Source organism: Heloderma suspectum, chromosome 5 (assembly GCF_057233095.1).
Source record: "Heloderma suspectum isolate Gila_16-S chromosome 5, 16-S_ref, whole genome shotgun sequence".
Classification (NCBI taxonomy): Eukaryota; Metazoa; Chordata; class Lepidosauria; order Squamata; family Helodermatidae; genus Heloderma; species Heloderma suspectum.
Genome location: NC_139462.1, coordinates 221,322,709 through 221,346,322, shown reverse-complemented (window position 1 = coordinate 221,346,322; position 23,614 = coordinate 221,322,709). Strand labels below are relative to the sequence as shown.

Below are 23,614 nucleotides of genomic sequence, written 5' to 3'. Positions count from 1 at the left end.
AGGAAGGACACACAGTACCATTAAGTACAGAACTTATAAAAAAATCAGCGGTGTTTGTGTTAATGTCAATGGATAGTAAAATGAAGTCAGGACTGTGATAGTCCTATATTTTTACTTTATTGATAGAGGCAGAAAAATGTATCATTAAGAAGTTTGCAGTTCATTTGCTCAGGGCACACTATGGTTAGGTTTCCACAAGTTATGCTGTGGGGACTGGTGGATGGATGGCTCTGCCTTACAGAAGGGACTGGACTAGATGGCTTTTTGGTTCCTACCAACTAAGTAATTCTAAGTAGAACTGCAATGTTCAGTAACCAGTTAGATTAATCAATTAAAATTTTAAACTGATAAAAAGGTGCATCTGATTTTTATATTTTAAATAGAAAATGAAAACTATGTTAAAAGAAGCATTCTTGCATCTCTCACACACAGAAGAGATCGTTCCTCTAAGATGTCTGGTACAATGCACACAGGCATGAAACAACAAAATATGCTTCAGAGACATTAATAGACTGAACTCATGAGTAATCAATTATAATTTCTTTAACCATTGTGAAACCTTAATTATAACGATAATTGAGTTCAGTAACAGCACATTCCTAGGCTTGAAACTCACTGATGAACCAAATCTGCTACAATTCAGTCCGCCTCAATTGGGTGGTGGGGCTTGGCATATACATCATCATCCTGCAATTGCTCCTGGCACATGAAGGCCCTCAGAGTGATGTTGCTTACACACAGGTCACTCTCTGTGTGTGCTGTCTGTTTATATGTTTGTAAATAAACAGTTTTTATAATGTATTTTTAAGGTACTTAAAAACCTCTGTCTTGCGACAGACAAGAGGTACAGTTTACAGCACATGAATGGAATCCTGCCAGTGGGTGCTTGATGAAATCAATGTTTTCTATCCAAATCACTTTATTATAACAAAAAGTATATTAAAATTATCTGGGTCTTCTGCTTCTGAACATTTCCCATTCTGATCTGACTCACCATAAAATAGTGAACTTTTCAAATGCTAGTCAGAAACAGACTTTTATCATCAATATGGATTGGATACAAATTGAGGACCTCCAAAGATTTCATCAAGTGAAAGAAGAGACATTGTTAACCCTTTGCTGCTGAAGTATTAGCCACAATAACAGAGCCATTGTTCAGAGAACATAGCACATGTTGTGCATAAAGAACATCCTAGGTTCAATCCCTACCAGCTACAGTTAGAAGTAGCAGAGCTGGGAAAGTTCTCTGCCCGAGATCCCACAGAGGTGCTGCCCAGTCAGAGCAGATCTAACTGCATCCTTCCCCAATCTGGTGTCCTGCAGGTGTTTTGGACTGCAACTCTCAGCACTCCTAACTATTGGTCATGCTGACTGGGGCTGATGGGAATTGTAGCCCAAAACATCTGGTGGGCACCAGGTCGGGGAAGGCATACTGGATTAGATAGAACAGTACTGTGACTCAATATGGCAGCTTACCAGGTTCAATATCGAGCTTCTATTTTTTCAAGGCGAAACAGATCCAGTTCCTTCAATCTTTCCATGGAGGACTTAGTTTCTTGTCCCCTGATCCTCTCTGCTGCCCTTCTCTGAACTCATTCCAATTTATTTGTATCCTTCTTAAAGTGTGGTGTCCAGAACTGGATACAGGATTTGGGTGAGGTCCCACCAGGGCACAGGAGAGTGGAACTGTTACATCCTGTGATTTTGAAACTATTAATGCAACCTAAAATTACCTTTGCCATTTTTGCAGCCACTTCACCCTGCAACTTGTGATCAACTACAACTACAAGTTGTATATACACTATTGCCAAATCAAACATCACTCATTTTATACCCGTGCATTTTATTTCTTTTAAATTTCTTCATTTAAAGTCCTAAATGAAGAACTTTGCACTTGCCTCCATTAAATTTCATTATGTTATTTTCTACCCAGTTTTCTAACCTATCAAGATAATTTTAAATGTTGCTTCTGTCTTCTAAGGTATTAGCTATTCCACTGCAGGTTTGATAAGCATTCTTCCTCAGAGTCATTAATAAAATTGTTGAGTAGATGGCCCAGGGCCGAGCATGTTGTACCCCACTACATCAAGAACATTCGTGCGAAACACTTGTAAGAAAGAGTTCAAGTTTCTTCCTACCTTTATCCCTAGAATCTCCCCAGTTTACAGCCCTGGTTACTCTATGTTAGACTGAATGGTTAACTACGTTTTAACTATGCATAGACAGAAGGATAGTAATGGTGGCAGTGGCAACAGAATGTGAATCACACTGAACATTACAGCCAATGAATTTCAGGTTGAACATCCAACTTCAGATTAAAATAACCTTTGAAAAAGTTTGAGAAAAATTAAGCTGCTCCAAGGTTTCTTTGGAGGAAAAATGTGATATTTTTTAAACCACCCTAAATTGTTGCGCTAGCTAGGAAAGAGCTCTTCTTGCATGCTCAAGAAAAATAGTTCAGAGTTACTTACTGTTTTCTATAGTAGGGTCATATGAATCAACAAACTGGCCTTCCACAAACTGAATAGTTAAAGACGATTTCCCTGTGAAGAAAGCAAAGTAAATGTTAAAACCATGCTGCATATTGATATTTGGCCACCAGACTTGGAGCCAAAGCTTCTGTATTTCATAAAACATGGACTGGGATCTGAAAAGCTACTTAGCTGAGCCTGAGTGTATCCTGTGAAAGCTTTGGTGTTTTTTTTACACACACACATCTGTTTTGCATCTGTCTATTTCATTATGTCTGAAGACTAATTTAAGAAGTTGATGATGACTTTCTCCTTTTCAACAGCAGACCCTCATACCATATCACCAACTGATTCTGAAATTTTCCTCCATGGGGGCACATGAATTTTGTCTTTGTTTACTAGCCACACCTGTTATTTGTGACAATTTCCAGATGGGTAGCCATGTTAGTCTGTTGGAGCAAAAATGAAGAGTCTTGTGGCACTTTAAAGACTAATAAATTTAATTCAGCTTTTATGGATAGGGTCCACTTCATCAAATGCAAGATGCATCACATGCATCTGACAAAGTGGACAGTGTCTACAAAAGCTTTGTTTTAGTCTTTAAGTTGCCACAAGACTCTTTGCTGTTATTTGTGGCTGCCACTGAATCCTCCATTCTCCAAGTCCTGAAGCATGTGCAGAGAACTGAGAGAATGAAGGCTTCTTGCCCTCATGCTGGGTTTTTATAGAAGATGCAAGCACCACCTTGTTGCTGCTTCCTGAAAACCCCCAATGCTACCCTTCCTTTCCTCTATGGCAGGAATGGGCAACACCCCATTTCGGTGGCAAACTGCTAAGAAAATCTAAAGCAGGCAAATCTCTTGCTTTTAAGCAAGATTTGGCCATTTTAAGCTTCTATAGTGGTTCTGTAGTGAAAATCGATGGCAAACTGGCATATTCCCCCCCACCCACCCCCACGGAATGCAGCCCAAGGGAGCAAAAATGGCCCCACACACACACACCCCCTCCTGAAGTCGCTTAGCCCTGCTCTGTGTAGAAGAAGAAAAGAGATAAAAGAGGTAATTTCTTTCCTGTGAGCAAGTGAGATTAGCCCCTTTACGATCCCTAGACCCACCACAGTTGCCTACTTCATTTCCCCAGGACAATTGTGTCGTGTATCTCTTGCCATTTCCCCCCAGCTCCATAGGGAAAATCTCTCTTAATGAAATGATCTACCAGATACAGAGGGAAAATATACACCCAGTTCTCACCTGTCCTTCCTGTCTTACTGTGACAGCACGTGTTAATTGGCCACTGCCTTAGGCGCCACTGGCCAACATCTCTTACTCCAAACACCTTTGCCAGCTCCTGACTAAAAGGATGCCCTTCACCAGTCAATTTCTGAATCCCTCCCCCAAAAGGTGGGGCAGCTTTCCTATGTCTTGGGTTTCCCTCTGAACATCTATGAGGACCTGGGTCTACCTGCATGTAAGTTTGGACTCCAGCTTTAAAATTACTCAGTAAAAGTTATGACAACTGTCTCCAACCTGGTGCCTTCCAGATGTCTTGAGCAGAGCTACAACTCCCAGTCGGCATGTTCAATTGTGGGAGTTGTAGTCCAAAACATCTGGAGGGCACCATGTTGAGGAAGGCTGGGCTGTGTAGATGTTACCTCCTCTTCCTCCTGTAATTGCAACCTTGCTTGATTTCTATGTGACCCCATTCCTTTAATTTTTATACAAGTGTCTTGATTAGAATCTGGGGGTTGACTGTATATCTTGATCACCCAAGTGCCTGCATGCTCAATTTATACTACATGCTGTTCTCAGTGAGGTAACAGTTGGAACTCGTTTTGTGATGCCTGGGGACTCCGCTAGAGGTACCTCTTCTCCCAAGTTAACAATCCATATGGTTTTGGGGCTCCCTTCATCACACAAGCCAGAGGGTAACTAAAGGGAGGAGGTAGAATATAAGAAGGAAAGCGGCATACAGGTGCACCTTGCAGTGATAGTTATGTCCTTCACAGAACTGCAAAAAGCAGTTCTACTGTGAGTACCTCAGTAAAGCCTCCTTCAAAAATCTGATGGGAAGAAAATGAAGCTACCCCTCTTTTCCTCCACAGAGAATGGGTAACAACAGAGAGGTGTTCGTCTTCCCTTCCCCTTAGATTTTTGCAGGAGGCAACAACAAACTTGCAGGAGATAAATTACCTCTCCGGTCTTTCACAGAGAACAGGGGAGGCAAGGAGAGGTACTTTCTCTCCCAGGGCCAGGGCTTTTTGGTGGAAGCACAGGGATGCACATCAGATAGGGGAGGAATATTTGCTGCTGGCAAGCAGAATTTGAGTGCATTTAGGGAACCCTCACCCTTGTTTCAAAAGCAGTTTGAGACATTTGGGGGAGGGAATAAAAGGGTGCTTTTCAACAAACTGAAGCTGAAAGCTGACTTAAACTAGTTGCAGGAATTCTTGGATCCTTGCCATGAACAAAAACTTTCTAAGTTGTGGTAAATTCATGCAGACAAGTTAAGCCACCGTTACTGAAAATAACCATCCTAAATCCTAGGGAAGAAGGTAGCATCTTGACAAAGCATCTGCACATCCTAGAGTGGGCAGATGCCAGTCTAATTGGCCATGGTGTCCTTTTTCTTCCAAAGCAGCAGAAGGACCAATATGCACTAAAACGTACAAATTGCAGTGCCCAACAAACATCCAATGTGTTTTTTTCATAAAGGCTATGGGAAATCTCAGACACCTATTAAACACTGACTGAGGATGAGAAGAGTTGTTTCAGTGGTCTTCCTATTTTCAGCCTTGATTTCTGAAGACAAGTCGATCAATCCAAAACAGAAGCTATATGATATGACAAGCAATCTTTGTACAAAGTATGCCATTATATTTCAGTGTAGCACTTGTATTCCTGTTAGAATTGTTTAAAATGAATGCACTCTTTCAGTATAATCTTTACAACAGCTTACAAAACAGTAAAATCCTGAATATAATGAGAAGAACTTTCCTGTCTTTTCAATTATATCATACAGAGGCATACAGTACAGTTTGCTTGTTAGGCCAAGTAAATTCCAAATGATGGATTGGGACCCTCTTGTGGATGGCAGCACTCTTGCTGATGAATACCTGAAGAGGATAATTGAGTGACAGGGCTCATACTGGGCAACACTCACAGACTGTAGTAGACACCAAACTACAAACATCTCCCTCAACTGTATTTAGCTTTCTTGAAATGCAAAGGGATAACAAAGCCATGATACCCACATTCAAGTTATACTGGGTTTGAGCACTACTCACATTAAAGTGACTTCACCAAAAGCCAACTTCAAGAGCTCAACTGGAACAGAAGAAGCTGCCTTACACCAAGGCAGACCATTGGTCCATCTACTTCAGTACTGTCTATGCTGCTTGGCAGTGACTCTCCAGGATCTCAGAGAGGAGTCTCTCTCAGTCCTACCAGAATATGGCAGGGACTGACCCTGGGACTATCTGCGTGCAAAGCATGAGTTTTACCCTGAGCTATGTCCCTTCCACAATGACCCATTTCACCATCTAACATCTGAATGAAAAAGCGGCAAGAAGTGTAAAGGAATTTCTGAGATACAGACACCCTAATCTTTGTTCCAAGTGAAATGAAATTATGAACATGTGTTATTTCATTTAACAACCAATTTTGTTCCTGGAGTCTATTATAGCTATTGTCTAGCTACTTCAACTATGCCTTGACCAGCAGTCCAGGAATCTTATAATCTTGTAACGAGAAGCTGGCAATAACCTCAAGTAAACTTCATACATTATTATAGTTCTCACTGGGAAATAGCTTGATACACTCACTTCTTTTGTTGTTTATTCATTCAGTCGCTTCCGACTCTTCGTGACTTCATGGACCAGCCCACGCCACAGCTTCCTGTCGGCCGTCGCCACCCCCAGCCCCCCAAGGTCAAATCTGTCACCTCCAGAAAATCATCCATCTATCTTGCCCTTGATCGGCCCCTCTTCTTTTTGCCTTCCACTTTCCCTAGCATCAGCATCTTCTCCAGGGTATCCTGTCTTCTCATGATGTGGCCAAAGTACTTCAGTTTTGCCTTTAATATCCTTCCCTCCAGTGAGCAGTCTGGCTTTATTTCCTGGAGGATGGACTGGTTTGATCTTCTTGCAGTCCAAGGCACTCTCAGAACTTTCCTCCAGCACCACACTTCAAAAGCATCTATCTTCCTTCGCTCAGCCTTCCTTATGGTCCAGCTCTCTCAGCCATAGGTTACTACAGGGAATACCATTGTGTTAACTATGCGGACCTTTGTTGTCAGTGTGATGTCTCTGCTCTTCACTATTTTATCAAGATTTGTCATTGCTGTCCTCCCAAGAAGTAAATGTCTTCTGATTTCCTGGCTGCAGTCAGCGTCTGCAGTAATCTTTGCGCCTAGAAAGACAAAGTCTGTCACTGCCTCCACGTTTTCTCCCTCTATTAGCCAGTTTTCAATCAAGCTGGTTGCCATAATCTTGGTTTTTTTGAGTTTTAACTGCAACCCAGCTTTTGCACTTTCTTCTTTCACCTTCGCCCTGAGGTTCCTCAGCTCCTCCTCGCTTTCAGCCACCAAAGTGGTATCATCTGCATATCGGAGATTGTTAATGTTTCTTCCAGCGATTTTAACTCCAGCCTTGGCTTCATCAAGCCCAGCACGTCTCATGATGTGTTCTGAGTACAGGTTGAATAGGTAGGGTGAGAGTACACAACCCTGCCGTACTCCTTTCCCAATCTTAAACCCGTCCGTTGTTCCGTGGTCTGTTCTTACCGTTGCTACTTGGTCGTTATACAAATTCCTCAGGAGGCAGACAAGATGATTTGGTATCCCCATACTACCAAGAACTTGCCACAATTTGTTATGATCCACACAGTCAAAAGCTTTAGAACAGTCAATAAAACAGAAACAGATGTTTTTCTGAAACTCCCTGGCTTTCTCCATTATCCAGCGGACATTGGCAATTTGGTCTCTAGTTCCTCTGCCTTTTCTAAACCCAGCTTGTACATCTGGCAATTTTCGTTCCATGAATTGCTGGAGTCTACCTTGCAAGATCTTGAGCATTACCTTGCTGGCATGTGAAATAAGTGCCACTGATCGATAGTTTGAACATTCTTTAGTGTTTCCCTTTTTTTGGTATGGGGATATAAGTTGATTTTTTCCAATCTGTTGGCCATTCTTGTGTTTTCCAAATTTGCTGGCATATGGAATGCATCACCTTGACAGCATCATCTTGCAAAAGTTTAAACAGTTCAGCTGTGATACCGTCATCTGCTGCTGCCTTGTTATTAGCAATGCTTCTTAAGGCCCATTCAACCTCACTCTTCAGGATGTCTGGCTCTAACTCACTGACCACACTGTCAAATCTATCCCCGATATTATTATCCTTCCTATACAGATCTGCCGTATATCCTTGCCACCTTTCTTGCTCTCTTCTGCTTCTGTTAGGTCCTTGCCATTTTTGTTTTTGATCATACCCATTTTCCCCCGGAATTTACCTCCGATGTTTCTAATTTTCTGGAAGAGGCCTCTTGTCCTTCCTATTCTATTATCTTCTTCCACTTCCGCGCATTGCTTGTTTAAAAATAATTCCTTATCTCTTCTGGCTAACCTCTGGAATTTTGCATTTAATTGGGCATATCTCCCCCTATCACTGTTGCTTTCCTTCTTTCTTGGGCTACTTCCAGCGTCTCAGCAGACAGCCATCTTGCCTTCTTGGTTTTCTTTTTCTTTGGGATGTTTTTCTCCTGAACAATGTTGTGAACTTCTGTCCATAGTTCTTCCGGGACCCTATCTACTAAATCTAGTCCCTTAAATCTATTCTTCACCTCCACTGCATATTCTTGAGGAATATTAGGGAGCTCATATCTAACTGCTCTCTGGGTCTTCCCTATTCTCTTTAGTCTGATTCTAAATTGTGCAATAAGAAGTTTGTGATCTGAACTACAGTCAGCTCCAGGTCTTGTTTTTACTGACTGTATAGATGTCCGCCACCTTTGGCTACAAAGGATGTAGTCAATCTGATTTCGGTGTCGACCGTCTGGTGAAGTCCATGTATAAAGTCGTCTCTTAGGTTGTTCGAAGAGAGTGTTTGTAATGCACAGTGAGTTGTCTTGACAAAATTCTATCAGCCTATGTCCTGCTTCATTTTGTTCTCCCAGACCATGCTTGCCTGTAATTCCAGGTGACGTCTGACTACCCACCTTAGCATTCCAGACTCCTGTAATGAAAATAACATCTCATTTTGGCGTATTATCCAGTAGGTGCTGCAGTTCCTCATAGAACTGATCTACTTCTGCTTCTTCAGCATCTGTGGTTGGGGCGTATATTTGGATCACTGTGATGTTAAATGGCTTACCCTGAATTCGAATTGAGATCATTCTGTTGTTTTTTGGATTGTATCCAAGCACTGCTTTAGCCACTTTATTATTAATTATGAAGGCTACTCTATATGTAATGGGATGTAGGCCATACACTGGGCTTTAGTTTTTTGACCCATTATGACCAGGTGTTATGCCTACTTCCAAACTTGGGTCTCTGCCCAGTCAGTTAATTACAGATTTCAAGATACTGCAAAATGGAGCACTGTAACATCAGTGCTAAGTAGACCATAAGTCACCCGCCATCATTTTAAGCACTTGGAAAAACTTTTATGATATAGCTGCACTTGCAGTAATGTGAAATAGCTGCTAGAATCTGCCTGATATGTTTGCCAAGACCAAGCAATATGATCCAACATTAAATGTCACAAGGTATGCTGGGTACTTTGGGCCGACGTTTATGCTTTTCAAGCACTATCGTACTCCACACTGTAGCTGTGTTTTAAACATGTTTCTAACAGTTCATTGAAAATAAAACTTTAATTGAACTCAGGATAACAAATAACATTTCAATATACTATTATAGAGCAATGGGGTGGGCTAACTTCAGACCTGCATAATGACTTAAAAAAATTAGAACCTCCCCCCCCCACCCCATGTTATACAAATGTGTTTAAGTATACAAAGCAAGATGGTATACTTGCGATTTCTTAACTATTACGTAACAGTTATTATTGTTAAGTGATCTGTAGCATCCTCTTGCATAACATCATCATTGGTACCATGCTGGGTCTGATCAAGGTCCAGCTAACAGAAGATTTTTTTTAAGGATCCCAGCAAACAATAGGCACTATTTGCACAATTCCTGATGTATAAAGCCTGGATTTTTAAAATTATTCCATATTGACAACACCATTCTACGTATACCAGTTTACCGGGGGGGCGGGGAGTGTGAGATGCGTGGTCAATATACAATATCACTGCTAATATTGCTAATTTAACTGGGAACTGACAAAAAATACATGTGGAATTCCCACTCACATTTGTTTCAGTGGTGCAAGAAAGGCTAATTCAATTTTTGTCTCAGCCAATCCTCCTTCCCTTGCACGTGATTGCTTTGGTGACAGAGGGAGCTTTGGTTCTTCCCTGAAAGAACTAGGCAAGGGAAGAAGGGGAGACTAAGAAGAAACATGCTTCTCCCTGCATTTCTATTACAATTATTTCAATGCCTATAGATACACCAAAGAAATTGTACAATTATTTCAGAGGTCATTTTGGCAGAAATGCTTATGTTCAGTTTGGTGGGCACCAAAATATTTATTGCTGGTCTAATTATAAAAACATCTTTTAAATGCTGCATTTCCCCCTTTGAACTGAATCCAATTTTTCATTCACAGGGCTTGGTAGCATTTATCACATATTTTTAAGCAATCAACAACAAGCAGAAATCCAAATAGTGTATATATTAAGGTCAGGGGCATTCAATGTTTAGAGTTACTTTGTGGGTGGTGCAGAGACAGCAAAAATCTGAGATCAAAACATTCTGCCAATCACTCTAGAAAGAGTGTGATCCTTTAGAAAAACTAGAGCAAAAATAGGAATCCTAATTTACAATCTATGACAATACAACTCGAATTACCTACTCAACAAGCAGCAAACCCGATTAGCATGAAAAAGAGTTTCATTAAAGAAGATGCCAGTTATGCAACATTCACACTTCCAGGCTCTTTGCCAAGGGGTGGGCAGGCAAGCAGCATGCTCGGCTATAGTTCAGAGATGACCACCTGGCATTGGCATATATTATAAAACTGTAGTCAAACAGGATAACAGCACAATAGTTCCTGACTACTTTCAATTTTGAGTGGGAAGAGGGAGAGAACACTGCATCTTTAAGTTTGAAATGTTTGCCTGTACCAAGACTGTTGGCATAGTTTGTCTTCATGATAGGCTGCCATCTGTGAATCAAAATTGGAACAGCCTTCAAAGTTGCTTTAACTCAACATACAGCAAGTAACTCATCCTTTAGTACATTTAGGATGCAATCCTTTGCATGTTTAGACAGAGAAAAGGCCTACAAGAGTTGTAGACCTTTTCTCTGTCTAAACATGCATAGGACTGCACCCTTAGAGAAGTCCAAGAGTGAACTTCTTTGAACACTGCCATTTAAAAAAGCAATAGCAGTAGTAGAAAGAGGGAAGCAACTGCAGCCAGATTTTAGCCCTTAACCTTGTGGAGTTGAAGCACTTGTATCCCTTCCCTTCCTATCAAATAAGCATTTTAATCTCTATTCTGATTCAGCTGCTGATGGACGCAGAGATTTGAAGTTATTAAACCTGAAGCATCTAGATAGCCTTCAACAAAAAGTATCACTTAGATCAATTTCAGAAGTTTTGTTGATAGCACAGGAACTTCAAGTAAATGTCATGCTTCTAAAAAGAATAGCTTTGATTTGAAGCATATATCTATATGCTGCAGCAGCAGAGATAATGTGTGAGAGAAAGTACCCTGTCAGTTTCTTATTTCTTGAGTCTTCTTTGGAGGTCTAATTTTCTCATGTCCTCCTTTTTTTCTCCAAGCCCATCTTTTCTCCTTGCAGCAGGAAGCACAGAGATAGGCAGGAAAGGCAAAAAGGCTAGGAATCATTTGGGCACTATACCCTCTTGCACTTTCTCACACACTGATAGAAATTGCAGATGGATTCTTTCTAAACTTTACAGGATTGTTTGGAATGTTTCAAGGCAGTAACTATTCTGATGTTATGCTTACTGGTCTTTAACAATTTAGGTCCTCACTGATTCTAAGCAACCTGTTCCCATTATCTGTCTCCCCCATAAATTCTTGAAAACTTATAAATAGTTCTTGGGTTACTGAAGTATGCAGAAGTAAATTTCAGAAAGTCACTTTAAGCACCTCTAAAACCCTTGCGTTCTTTAGCTTCTCATTACTTGTTAATGAAGCATTACCAAAAAAAGTGGTAGTAGCCAGGAACAGTGCAAGGCTATTCGAGCTGTCTTTCCCAGACATAATGGCATGGGAAAGGCACCTGCAACAGCTTGGCAGTAGCGGCCTCAGCAGCAGAGGCCTCAGCAGCAGAAGGGACAGGGCAGTTTAACACTCTCGCTTGCCGTCAAGCAAGTAGTGAAATACATCTCTGCATTATACTACTGCACACCATATACAATGGAAATACTGAACATGTGTGCTCAATACTTCTAGCCTGGTCTTATTTTGCCACTCCTAATATCATCCAATCTCACCAGAAAGTTGAACGTTACCTTAAAGTGATTACCCCCTTTACACTCATCACTACACTTCATAATCCAAATGCATGATTCTCAACAACTTCTCCCTTCGTGTTTCCACTATAACTGTTCTTCAACTTTAACAGCCACAGCACTGGACAATCTAACATGATTATCCATAACTTCACAGAGTTTTATATTCTAAGACAGTTTTGCTTCCAGCAAACCTCTGTCAGTTATAATCCACTACCAAATTAAGAAGGAGTGTACACTGGTCTTCTGTCATCAGTCTGCGAATATGAACACTATGATTTTTTTGTCTTTTTTTTGGGAAGACACTGCATGCAGTTCTTACAACACCACAAAGGCAGTGATGACAGTATAGTAAAAGAGGGACTGCAAGAGGACACAGAGAACTGCTAGGGCACAACCTAGAAGTTAAAATTTGGAATGCTGCTTTCCTCCCCTTCCTTATCTTTTTTTAAAAAAAGTTTGTAGTAGTCATAGTTGGAGGGAACAGTTCACAAGGATGTAGGCACAGTTTTTAGGTCAGAGGGAAGGTCTGACATGACCTTCCCCTCTTGGGGAACTGCTTCTGTGCCCTGTAGTGTTTCTGGCTTTCCCCATGTCCCCTAGCTACTTTTCTCTGTTATTCCCCATATCCATGTCACTCTAACTTACAACTTTTTACATTCTTCTAATGTTGGGCAGCCTCTTCTATTATTTTAGATGACCTCATGACTTAGGTTTAAAGAGCCCGTCACTGGTGGAAAAGAACACTACCTACCTACATCTCTTTTTAAGTACACAAGAGTAAATACAGACTATGGGTTGGATCTAGAATATGCTAGTTGAACTTGTCTCATTGAAAGCAATCGGTTTGTATCCAGATTAAGTCATAATAAGACCCATTTGGAATCAAAGGGACTTAAGTTAGCCATCAGTCAGTCATGATTTAAGTCCCACTGAAATCAGTGTGACTAACTTACTCTGGATCTCCCCCCCGCAAACTATAAATACAATAGCTTACTCTCCCAGAGAAGAATACTGCAAAACACCCTAAAGATTATATAATTATAAGAGAGCTCCAAATCTGGAATAAGTGCAAAGTTGCTCTGTTCGAAGCAAGCAACATGAAGACCACAACAAAAGCCCCTCACGTTACTCACAATCTACAGGCTGTCTCTGGTAGCCCAAGCTCGTCTCTTAGAATGTGGGAAAAGCTACATTTTGAACAAATCAGACGGTAGAATTAAAAATGGCTTGATGGAACAACATTGCAGATCATTGTGCCAAAAATTTTAAGTAATTCTGAAAGATTGAAATGCAGCTTAAACTTCCCGATCTTATTCTTAGTGAACTTTCTCTTGTAACACTGGAAGTCTAAGTAGCATTGGAACAAATGTGCGAACACTAACACCAGGATCAAAATTAACTTCTTTAGGTATGTCGAGAAGGATTTTTAGAGCTTTTCTTAACAGATCATCACGCCATGCCACAAACTGCTCTGAAAGACCCTCACTTTTGCAATAGTTTTCCATACAGCATGAGGAAGAAGGGCTACTATATGCAAAATGCAAATCTGAAGCTACAGCAAGTGAGATAAGACACTGACCTGGTATCTATGATAACGTGGCTTAAGCCATGGTGACTTGTGGTGCATGTTGGGCAGCTTTTGAATATTCAAGCCACAACTGCAGTTTGTTGAGTTGTCTGAAGCTGGTAGGGGTGGGTTGTATGAGGTTTAAACAACCCTCACATAACCCTAAAATGGACCATGGGTTATGCAAGCATTGTTTAACCCTTGCACAACTCACCCCCGCTGGGTTTGGATGACATGACAAGCTGTGGTATTGGCTTCAATATTCAACATGGCCACCATACATACTGCAGCCCACCATGGCTTAAACATTTGAGGAACCCAATTCAAGGTGCTTGATCTTGATGAGGCTGTTCCCATGTCATGGCAGCATATCATGGGTTAATTAACCCTCGGTTTGTGGGGATGTGTGCTGCACATGAGTTGCTTCCATTTTCTGTAAGCAACCTGCGATGGGTGCGATTAGAGGTTGTCAGTGTCACATGCAAACCCAGACAAATGGGTTTAGGGGCAATACAACCCAGTGGTTAACCCAACAAACCAGGCATTAACCGCTGGGTTGTTTAGCCCCTAAACAACCAATCAGTCTGGGTTCACACGTCACACTGACAACCTCAGACTGTGCCTATTGGAGGTTGTTTACAGAAACCAGAAGTGGCTTGCATCCCTGAAAATCGTGTGTTACATAACCCACGATTTGCTGCTGTGACATGTGAACTGGGCTGATTTGTGACGGCATTTCAAAGGAGGCCCTACACACCTCAAAGACTGCTGGCTCTCCTGTGTTATATCTTAGCCTTTACAACTGATGAGAGCTCTCTCTTAACTCTGCTACCTATGTACCACGTTCAAATAGCAAAGACATATAGAGCAACCTTCCCCAGCCAGGTGCCCCACCAGATGTCTCGGACTGCTACTGCCATCATTCCCATGCTGGCTGGGAATGATGGGAGTTGCAGTCCAAGACATCCGGAGGGCACATGGTCGGGGAAGCCCAATATGGAGGGTTGCTCTCAACAGCTGCCTTCAAACTGAGAGACTCCATTCTTGTAGAGATCTAAGATTGAATATTTTCTGGAACTACATAGAACTGGCAGTGAACTAGCAATATTAAGTGGGCATACAGAGGGTCTATTTTAATTTCAATATACTTTACATTTAAATAGGATATTCTATTTTATTCTGTTTCCCCACCATCTTAAACTGCTGTCACTCAACCAAAGTCTCTGAAGGGCAGGACAGAAACTGAACTAAATGAACTCTCACTATATCCCTGTAGGAAAAGCAGCATCTGAAAAAGAAATCAGCACACCTTACTTTGGCAGGAGGTATCAAACAAATACATTAATGGTCCAATTAGTGTGTTCTCCAAACCAAGAGCAAACTTTGAAAACAGGTTCTAAGGTGGGGCCTCTTCTCTCTTCAAGCTCTGTTGAATGCTAGTAGAGTGCAAGCTCAGAGTTGCATAACTTGATTTATCATCCCCAGAACACAAATCGCATTTCAGGCAAAGTGTAATATATTCATTAGCCAAGGCCACTTATTCACAATATACATGCAAATCCATATTATGAAAAATAGAAATTGAAACATGCAAATTTGCTGAAGACTTCTGGCTCACAATATTTAAGACAGTCCTGAATAAGCAATCCAGTGTTTATATTGCTCTTCACTGCAAAGGTATGCAAAATAAGTGACAGCATGCTAAGCTTAGGAAGAGAACTAGTGCACATTATTCAAATACACCAAATTGGAAGGTCAGGACTAAGTTGAATTTGACAGTGTCAAATTGCTTTATTGTAGGAGCCAGAAATATTTCAGGCTTCCACAGAACAGACGTGCAAGATATAATTACATCAGAGTCTATATTCGTAGACTATAGAGTTGCTTAAAGAAACTGATCGTTATATAAATTCAGCAAGAGTATTAAGAACTTGCTGCTTGAACAAGGCATTCTAAGTAAATATGTTAGCTGTTTACCTGAGTAAGTATTGTCGCAAGTGAAAACAGAAAAACTAAGAAATGCAAGGCAGGCAACTCAGGAGTTAATTCTAGCACAGTGTCCTTAAACAACCCTTCCAGCGGCTTGATATTATAGTCAAGCGTACTGCCTCTAGTGTTTACTGTTACCATTAACAAGTTCACTGCAGTAAGATTTGCCACTAAATGGGCGGGCATAAAATGAAGCTTTTAATTAAAGCTGGCATTTCAGACTACTATTCAGGAGTAGCCATTCTGTTCAACAGCAAGATCTAGACTCTAGCAATGCAGGCACTTAATGTAAACCCCTCACAAATGATCGAGGTCTTCTTTTAAGTCATGTTTCAGCAGCTGTTTTAGTTACATTATTAAGGATTCGGTAACTTTTAGTTGCAGAATCTACTCATGAATCAACTGATCATTTTCACTTAAAAATGTGTCTAATGCTTCTGGGCCCATCCACATAATTAAGGAAAGATACACTACTAAGCGACAGAATCTTACACAAACATAAACCTGTCTTTAAAAGACCACTAGCACTAATGCCTCAAGATCAGTATATCCTGACTGCACATTTTTGGTGACCTTTGAGTTGGCCTAATAATATTGCCCCAATATGATTTTAGGTTGTTTCTTAAAGGCCAACATGGCTACTTTTGCTTTTTTGGATTGAGATACATCCAGAAAATCAAGGAAATTTGAAGATACAGATATTCCCTCCATGGAACAAATCTACTTCTGCCTTTCTCGTCACCTCAAACTCAGAATGCCAGCATAAGAGCCCCAACTCACCTTAAGCCTTCTAAAAAAATTCCTCACTGTATTTGTTCAATGTTTTTCAGGAATATTTTTCATCCTTTGGAGAGTTTTGTGGACCATTTTCAGATCATAGTCCAAGCAGAACACATATCAATAAGCAAAATGTTGTAGGATCGCTATTTTCAGACTGTCCAGGTACATCGATGAATTAAAAAACTCCACCTCTGGCAAATTCTTAAAGTGATGGGAGTACCAGACCACCTTACCTGTCTCCTGAGAAACCTGTACGAGGGTCAAGAAGCAACAGTAAGAACCAGACATGGAACAACCGAGTGGTTCCAAATTGGGAAAGGAGTACGACAAGGCTGCATATTGTCACCCTGCTTATTTAACTTATATGCAGAGTACATCATGAGAAATGCCGGGTTGGATGAATCAGAGGTCGGAATTAAGATTGCTGGGAGAATTATCAATAACCTCCGATATGCAGACGATACCACCCTAATGGCAGAAAGCGAAGAGGATCTCAAGAGCCTCAAGGTGAAAGAGGAGAGTGCAAAAGCTGGTTTGAAACTCAACATTAAAAAAACGAAGATCATGGCATCTGGCCCCATCACTTCCTGGCATATAGAAGGGGAAGAAATGGAAGCAGTGACAGATTTTACTTTCTTGGGCTCCAAGATCACCGCAGACGGTGACTGTAGCCATGAAATTAAAAGACGCTTGCTCCTTGGGAGGAAAGCTATGGCCAACCTAGACAGCATAGTAAGAAGCAGAGACATCACCTTGCCGACAAAGGTCCGTCTAATCAAAGCTATGGTTTTCCCAGTAGTAATGTATGGCTGTGAGAGCTGGACTATAAGGAAGGCTGAGCGCCAAAGAATTGATGCTTTCGAGCTGTGGTGCTGGAGAAGACTCTTACGAGTCCCCTGGACTGCAAGGAGGTCAAATCAGTCCATCCTAAAGGAAATCAACCCTGAGTGCTCATTGGAAGGACAGATAATGAAGCTGAAGCTCCAATATTTTGGCCACCTAATGCGAAGAGAAACCTCCCTGGAAAAGACCCTGATGCTGGGAAAGACTGAAGGCAAAAGGAGAAGGGGACGGCAGAGGATGAGATGGCTAGATAGCATCACAGATGCAATGAATATGAACTTGAGCACGCTCCGGGAGAGAGCGCAGGACAGGAAGGCCTGGCGTGCTATGGTCCATGGGGTCACGAAGAGTCGGACACGACTGAACGACTGAACAACAACAACAACCACCTTTTGGATCGACTTTCCATGCCTATTAGTTGTTCACCAGGTATTCAATTTCCTCACAGTTAGAACTTGTTTGCCTTACAGTCTCTCTAGTTTGAGCCTTCCATGTGGAGGTTATCCTACATCCCCTGAAATCTCTCTGCAATATTAACTTTAAAAGCCCAAACATGTAGGACAAATTCCTGTGTTCAGTTACAGAGTAATGCTGAATATCTCCTTGAACAAGGAGTATGAAGAAGCTACATTCTGATTGACTGATTCATAATCTATGACTGGGGGGGTGGGGGAGAAAGAGAATGACAACAACTAGAACTTGATCCAGGCATGCAGAAACCCTTAAGGTATGCCTCTTTTATACACTGAGAACGCATCTCAAGGGTTTTTGAAACCAAAAGTGACTATTAATGCCATAGCACAGCAGAAGTCAGTCTTATATCGCTTCACCCCATTGCATCACTGGATCCTCTCTTCATTCTCACTAGAAGGAAGGAAGGAGGAATTGCTATGGTAACTAACTCAAGACCCCTTTCTCCCCAAAGAATATGCTAAATGGTACAACAGAACTCTGGCACAATAATGACTTGAACGTGGAATTAGGGTTCTGAATTGAATATACCATTTTAAAGATAGAAAAAGTCTCTCTGCTATGAGATGTTTAACAAATGTAATAAAATAAATAGGATCCCACACCCATTTCAAAGAAAAGATTTGATTAAAGCTACAACTATTGTATTTTTTCAGACACAATTCACATGTGTTTTAGGGAGCAATCCTACGGCCACTAGACACTGTCTAGACAGCCATAGCATTTTTTGATCTCTGGGAACCAACCTCGGTTCTCAGAAACAGCGCTCCCATCCCCCTTGTAGCTGGCGTGGGAGATGGGGAAAAGAGGGCAGTCCTGGGGACAGGACAGAGACTGAGGAAGCCATATTACACAGCTTCCTATGTGCCATGCAGTCTCTCCCCACCCCCCAAAGCTCCCAGGCTAGACAGGCGAAATCACCTGTCTAGCCAAAAATGCAGGGCAGCCATAGCACAGAGGCAAAGATCACTTCTGTGCTCCAGCTGCTTTGCATTGGATAGTCATCAGCCTCCAAGTTCAGAACTATCTCTGTAGGACGGTACCCGTATTAAATGAGTATCAATAAAATGCCTGCTTGAGTGAGCAGATATGAAAATACTGTCTGACCTCATGTATACCCTCATATACTTTTCTCATTAAGTCCCCCAAACAGTGCAAACCTATAAATCAAATACTCCTATGTATCTCAACATAAGGTTTTAGAAACCTTTGGAGAGTCATCAGGACAAATGAAGTCGCGCTGTAAGATATAATTCAGATGAATGAAAAAGAAATTGAAAACATGATGCCTTTAAAAAAATCATTATGGCTTAAAGGTAAGAAGTCTCAAAGTAACCTGCTTATCTAAGTATCTCTTTTCTCTCCACGTTATATGATAAATTGAAATACAGATTAAGTACCAGAAATCATACTGCAAAAGTGAACACTGACAGCATCTTCACTTTGGACTTTCTCCCTAGTTTAGTTAAAAATAGTTGCTCTTTGAATACATGCTATGATATAACTCACAAGTGATTTATACTGTGGATGCTGCCCCTCAGTTTGTTTATATGCTTAGCTGGACTTTGAATCTATTTTCCAATTCACCTCGCTCTTTAACATCACTCTTGTTTACAATAGAGCAAAATATGTAAAGAATGCCATCATTTCAGTGTTTAAAGGTCTTTGGGCCCTTAAGGGCAAAAGGGAGAAAGCAGAGAGTACAACATTAAGGCGGTGTTCAGTCCTAGCTTTAAATGGTTGGGTCAGGCACCTATGAACTGCTGATCTGACAGGCATGAATAGCAGGTGGATGGAGGGGCATCCAAAAACATTTGCTAGATGTCTCAGGCAAGCAGGTGGGTGGCAAACTGCATGGTTGATTTATTCCTCTACCAGGAGACCTTTGCTAAGCAGTCTTATTTCACACATTACATAGAGGCAAACCAAGGTCTGCCACCAAACATATGTTCAATGGGAAGCTACAGCCAATCAGATCTCTCTGGCAAATGTACATGTATGATACACATGTGCAAAAACCCATCATTCCCACTTTGTTTTGTAGGTGTACAGCTACAAAAGAGAATGTGTGATGCGTCTCCAACCATGTCAGCCCTAAAAGAATTAAGTAGTTCAATGTTCTATGCCCTTAAACCATATTTTGAAAGTGATCCCATTTATCTGAGAAAGATCTGGTGCTCCTTTTGGCTGGCAAAGTAGCTGGCCATTGCTTGTGGCTGCCCCCGAGCCCTCTAGTATACTGAAAGGACTTGGAGGGAGTGGGGGTTCTTGCTTCATGCTCATCCACAAATGCAGTTACTAGGAAGAGGTTTGTGGTCGCCAATGGCAACCTTGTGATCACATTGATGGCTTTGCTGACACAAGCAAATACACTATTATTCAATACACTTCACCACTTTGCTTAGACAGGCACTTTTATGTACAGTAGTCAATGGAAGAGCACGCACACACACACATCACACCCTTTACTATGTTTACCTGTCTGAAACTAGATGAACTGCTAAATGTTCATGTAAGCAGAATAAGATAACTTTGATCCCATTGTTCTTAAAGTTGATTGTAGCCTCCTTAGGGCAGCTGCTAGAGAATGGGTGGGTAAGCTTCTTCCAAAATCTCCCTCATTCCATGCTCCAACAAGATTTTCATGTCAAATGGTCTGGGATAACTATTTTCTAGTCTACTTTCTCTAGCCTGGGCTCTGGTTGCTCACTTAGTTTTCTTACATCCAGACAACAAAACTGCTACTCTATCGCACCCTCCCCACGTTACATTTTGCAAAGCTCGAGCAGTCTTTAATCTGATTTAGGGAGGCTCAAGATGACAAACCTTGAGACCTCCTAATTTAATCTACTTTAAGCAATTGTACAATTATTTACTAAGTGCTACTTGAAGTCAGTCTCTTTTAGGGGCATTAACTATGCTTCTGTGAAAAACACTGAACTCCTATTGACATTTTGGGAAATTTGCGTGGATTAGTTTTACATCCAAGAACAGTCCTTCTGCACTGAAGCAAAGCAGGTGCATGGACTATACTCAAGAAGAGACAGAATAAACCTGCAGACACAACAGAAGACTATCAGAACTAGTCATGCCAGAACTAACCAACTACTTCCCCATTTCATTACACGCAGGAAACCATTTCCTGAAGTTTGCACCAGAATAAATATCTGAAGTGAGATCTGAACTCAGGTCCTAACTTAACGCAGGCAATTGAATGCACTAGCTGTTTTCCTCATAGGATTAGTCCAGAAAAACTGCACAATGGCGTTAGTAATGCAGCACTACTGTTTCTGTAGAGTAACCAACACACTGTTGGCACTCCAAACCTTAAGAAGCTGAAATACTGTTTCTATTTGATGTTGTCCAGATGAAAACACTAGCCCACCATGCCTACTCCAAATTAGACTGAGAAGGGAGGGGGGAAGAGTTATGGTGGTATAGTTTGAGGAAGCAAAACACAACATTACATGCATTACCCCTTCAGCCACTCTGCTATTTCAACCCACTCCATACAAGTTTGTGCCTACAATAACTAAACAAGGGGCATAAAATAGAGCACCACAACCCGACTTTCTGGATGTGGCTGGTCTCTGAAAATGGATGCTCTCCACCTTCACTGCAAATACATGGGCTAGAACAGACAACTGCCATCCATAGAGTGACAGCTACACCAAATTCATTAATACGAAGGGGCGACCCGGGATATGCAATGCAAGGCGAAGGGAGCGGGAAGGAGAAGGCCAGGCTCAGAGCTACCACCACGGAATCCGTCATTATCCATGAAAACACTTCTGGGGGTGGGGGTGAGGGGAGAGAGAGAGAGAAAGCTCTCGTGTTAGTTAGGAGCCGGAACAGTGTTCCGGAGGGCCAGATCGCGGGAGAGTCAGTTTTAAATGGGATTTATATCCGAGCCAAGGCAGGGTGTGGAGACGCGGGAAATGCAAAAGCCGTTTCAAGCGTCTCCCGTTGGCGGGGAATGCGCCCGTTTATTGGACTTCGGCATTCGACGGCTCCAGAGGAGGGCGGCGGGATCAACGAGCACAACCCGCTCAGCCTCGGGGGAAACGCACAGAACACGCCGCCCTCCCCACGCGCTTCCCGCGCCGAGGATGCGGCAGCGGCGGCCTCCTTCCCGCTGGGGAAACGGCTGGCAGGCCCGCACCTGCGTTGGGCTTCCGAGCGCCGGCAGCCTCCGGCGCCCGGCCTCGCCGGGCAGCCCACGCGGGAGGAGGGGCGCGCGCGCGCACGTCCGCCCGCCCGGCCGCGGCGCCTCGCTCGGGCCGAGGGCCGCAGGCAGAGGCCGGGCGCGCCCGAAGGTGCGGGGGGCTCAGGCGCCGCCCCCGGCGAGGCGCGACCGCGCGCAGTACGTGCCCCGCGCCGCTTTCTCCCTCAGGGAAGGACTCACCCACGCTCCTGTAGCCCAGGATGGCGATCTTACGGGACTTGGACGGCGGCATCTTGTCCCCGCCGGGCCCCGAACCACATCAAGGGCTCCGGCCGCGGGGGGCAGCGAGGGGAAGAACGGGGCGCGCCGCTCCTGCGACCGCGGAGAGGCGGCGGCGAGGGGGCACCGCGGCGGCCTGGCCTGAGGCGAGGCGGGGCCGGGCCAGGTGGCGGCGGCGGCGGAGGAGGAGGAGGCGATGGCGGCGACAGGGGGCGACAGCGCGCGGCACGCGGGGGCGACCAACTGCGCGGGACTCGCTGGCTGATTGAGGGACTTGGCGGCGCGACACCAGCCGCTTCCTTCACGTGACGATGACAGCCCGCCCGCTCGTTTCCTCCCCCCCCTGCGCGCGCATGGGTCTTCACTCCCTCATTCCCTCGCCCACGTACGCTTGACGTGATCACGTCACGGGGAAGGGGTCTTTCGCCCATTGGACGGGCCGGCCAGCGAGCTCGCTCGCCGTGGAAATCTCGCTGCGTCATACTTCCCGGAAGGCCGCGCCGCCCCTCGGTCGGGCGCCTTCTTCGCCGCGGCGGGGCCGGCGCTCATTGGCGGCTTCGCGGCTCGTCTCCCCCCCCCGCCTCCTCCTCTTTGCTTATTGATTGTTCCCGCGATTGTTCGGCCAGTCTCCGCTATTGGCCAAATCCCGAGCGGGAGGCTGAGAAGGGGCGGGTGCGCGGCGGCTGCTTCTCCGCGAGGGGCGGGGCGGCCTTGCGCGCGGAAGCGCGGCGCGGGCGGACCGTTGCCGGGCGCTCCGGTCCCCGCTCTGAGCCGTGGGCGGCGGCGGCGGCGGCGCTGGAGGCACGAGAAGCTGCGGCGCCTCCGCTTCGCCTCCCCCCGTCTAAGAAGGTGCAGGGGCGATACAAGGCCCGCGCTCACGCTGGAGGCGGCGCTCCCCGGAGGATCGCGTCCGAAACGCTTGGCTCCCCCGGACGCATTTCATTATAGATTATATTCTAATGTATTATAAGCAGCCCAGCAGCACTACTAGGAGGCTCTGGGTGCTAGAGAGATAACCGTCAAAGCACTAAGTTACATGAAGATGAGTAAACGATCGGCCAGAAGTGGGAAGACTGAGGCCAAAACGGTCGTTCACACGTGCGCGCGCGCGCGTGTTTGCGTGTATAGAGAGAGAGGACGAGGCTGGTCTGAAGCGGCACAACGGCAAAGCTGCAAGGAGGCTCTGGATCCGCTGTGGATGCAGTCAGCCTTAAGGTAAAATGTACAAGAAAGATAGGACTAACATTACAATATATATATATTTTAAGCTAAATGTTTCGGCTTCCGCCCTCATCGGTAGCTGTGCTGTTAACTGGGTATCAGGAGTGGCAGTTTAGAATGCCTGGAGATGAAAGTTCCTTACGAGGTAAAACAAGGGATTGGTGTAATGCTTACGAATTGTCCCTGATATGCTTGACAATAGGGGAAATTTCTGTATCTGTAGA

General features: G+C 43.5%; 1 protein-coding gene across 4 annotated transcripts in view; it reads right to left on the bottom strand.

Annotated features, from left to right (window-relative positions):
• RHEB (Ras homolog, mTORC1 binding) overlaps nt 1-22,506 on the bottom strand; it is a 38,220-nt gene extending 15,714 nt beyond the window's left edge. For 2 of the 4 annotated variants that reach the window (XM_084859373.1, XM_084859375.1), the window contains exons 1-2: nt 22,131-22,506; nt 2,472-2,543 (exon numbers count right to left, since the gene is read on the bottom strand). In XM_084859373.1, the coding sequence (XP_084715499.1) occupies nt 2,472-2,543; nt 22,131-22,182 (124 nt within the window). In that variant the 5' untranslated portion in view covers nt 22,183-22,506. Of the gene's footprint in view, nt 1-2,471; nt 2,723-22,130 lie in introns of those variants that run through there. The other 2 variants (XM_084859371.1, XM_084859374.1) reach the window with 1 other exon arrangement.
• Between the last annotated feature and the right edge of the window lie 1,108 nt (nt 22,507-23,614).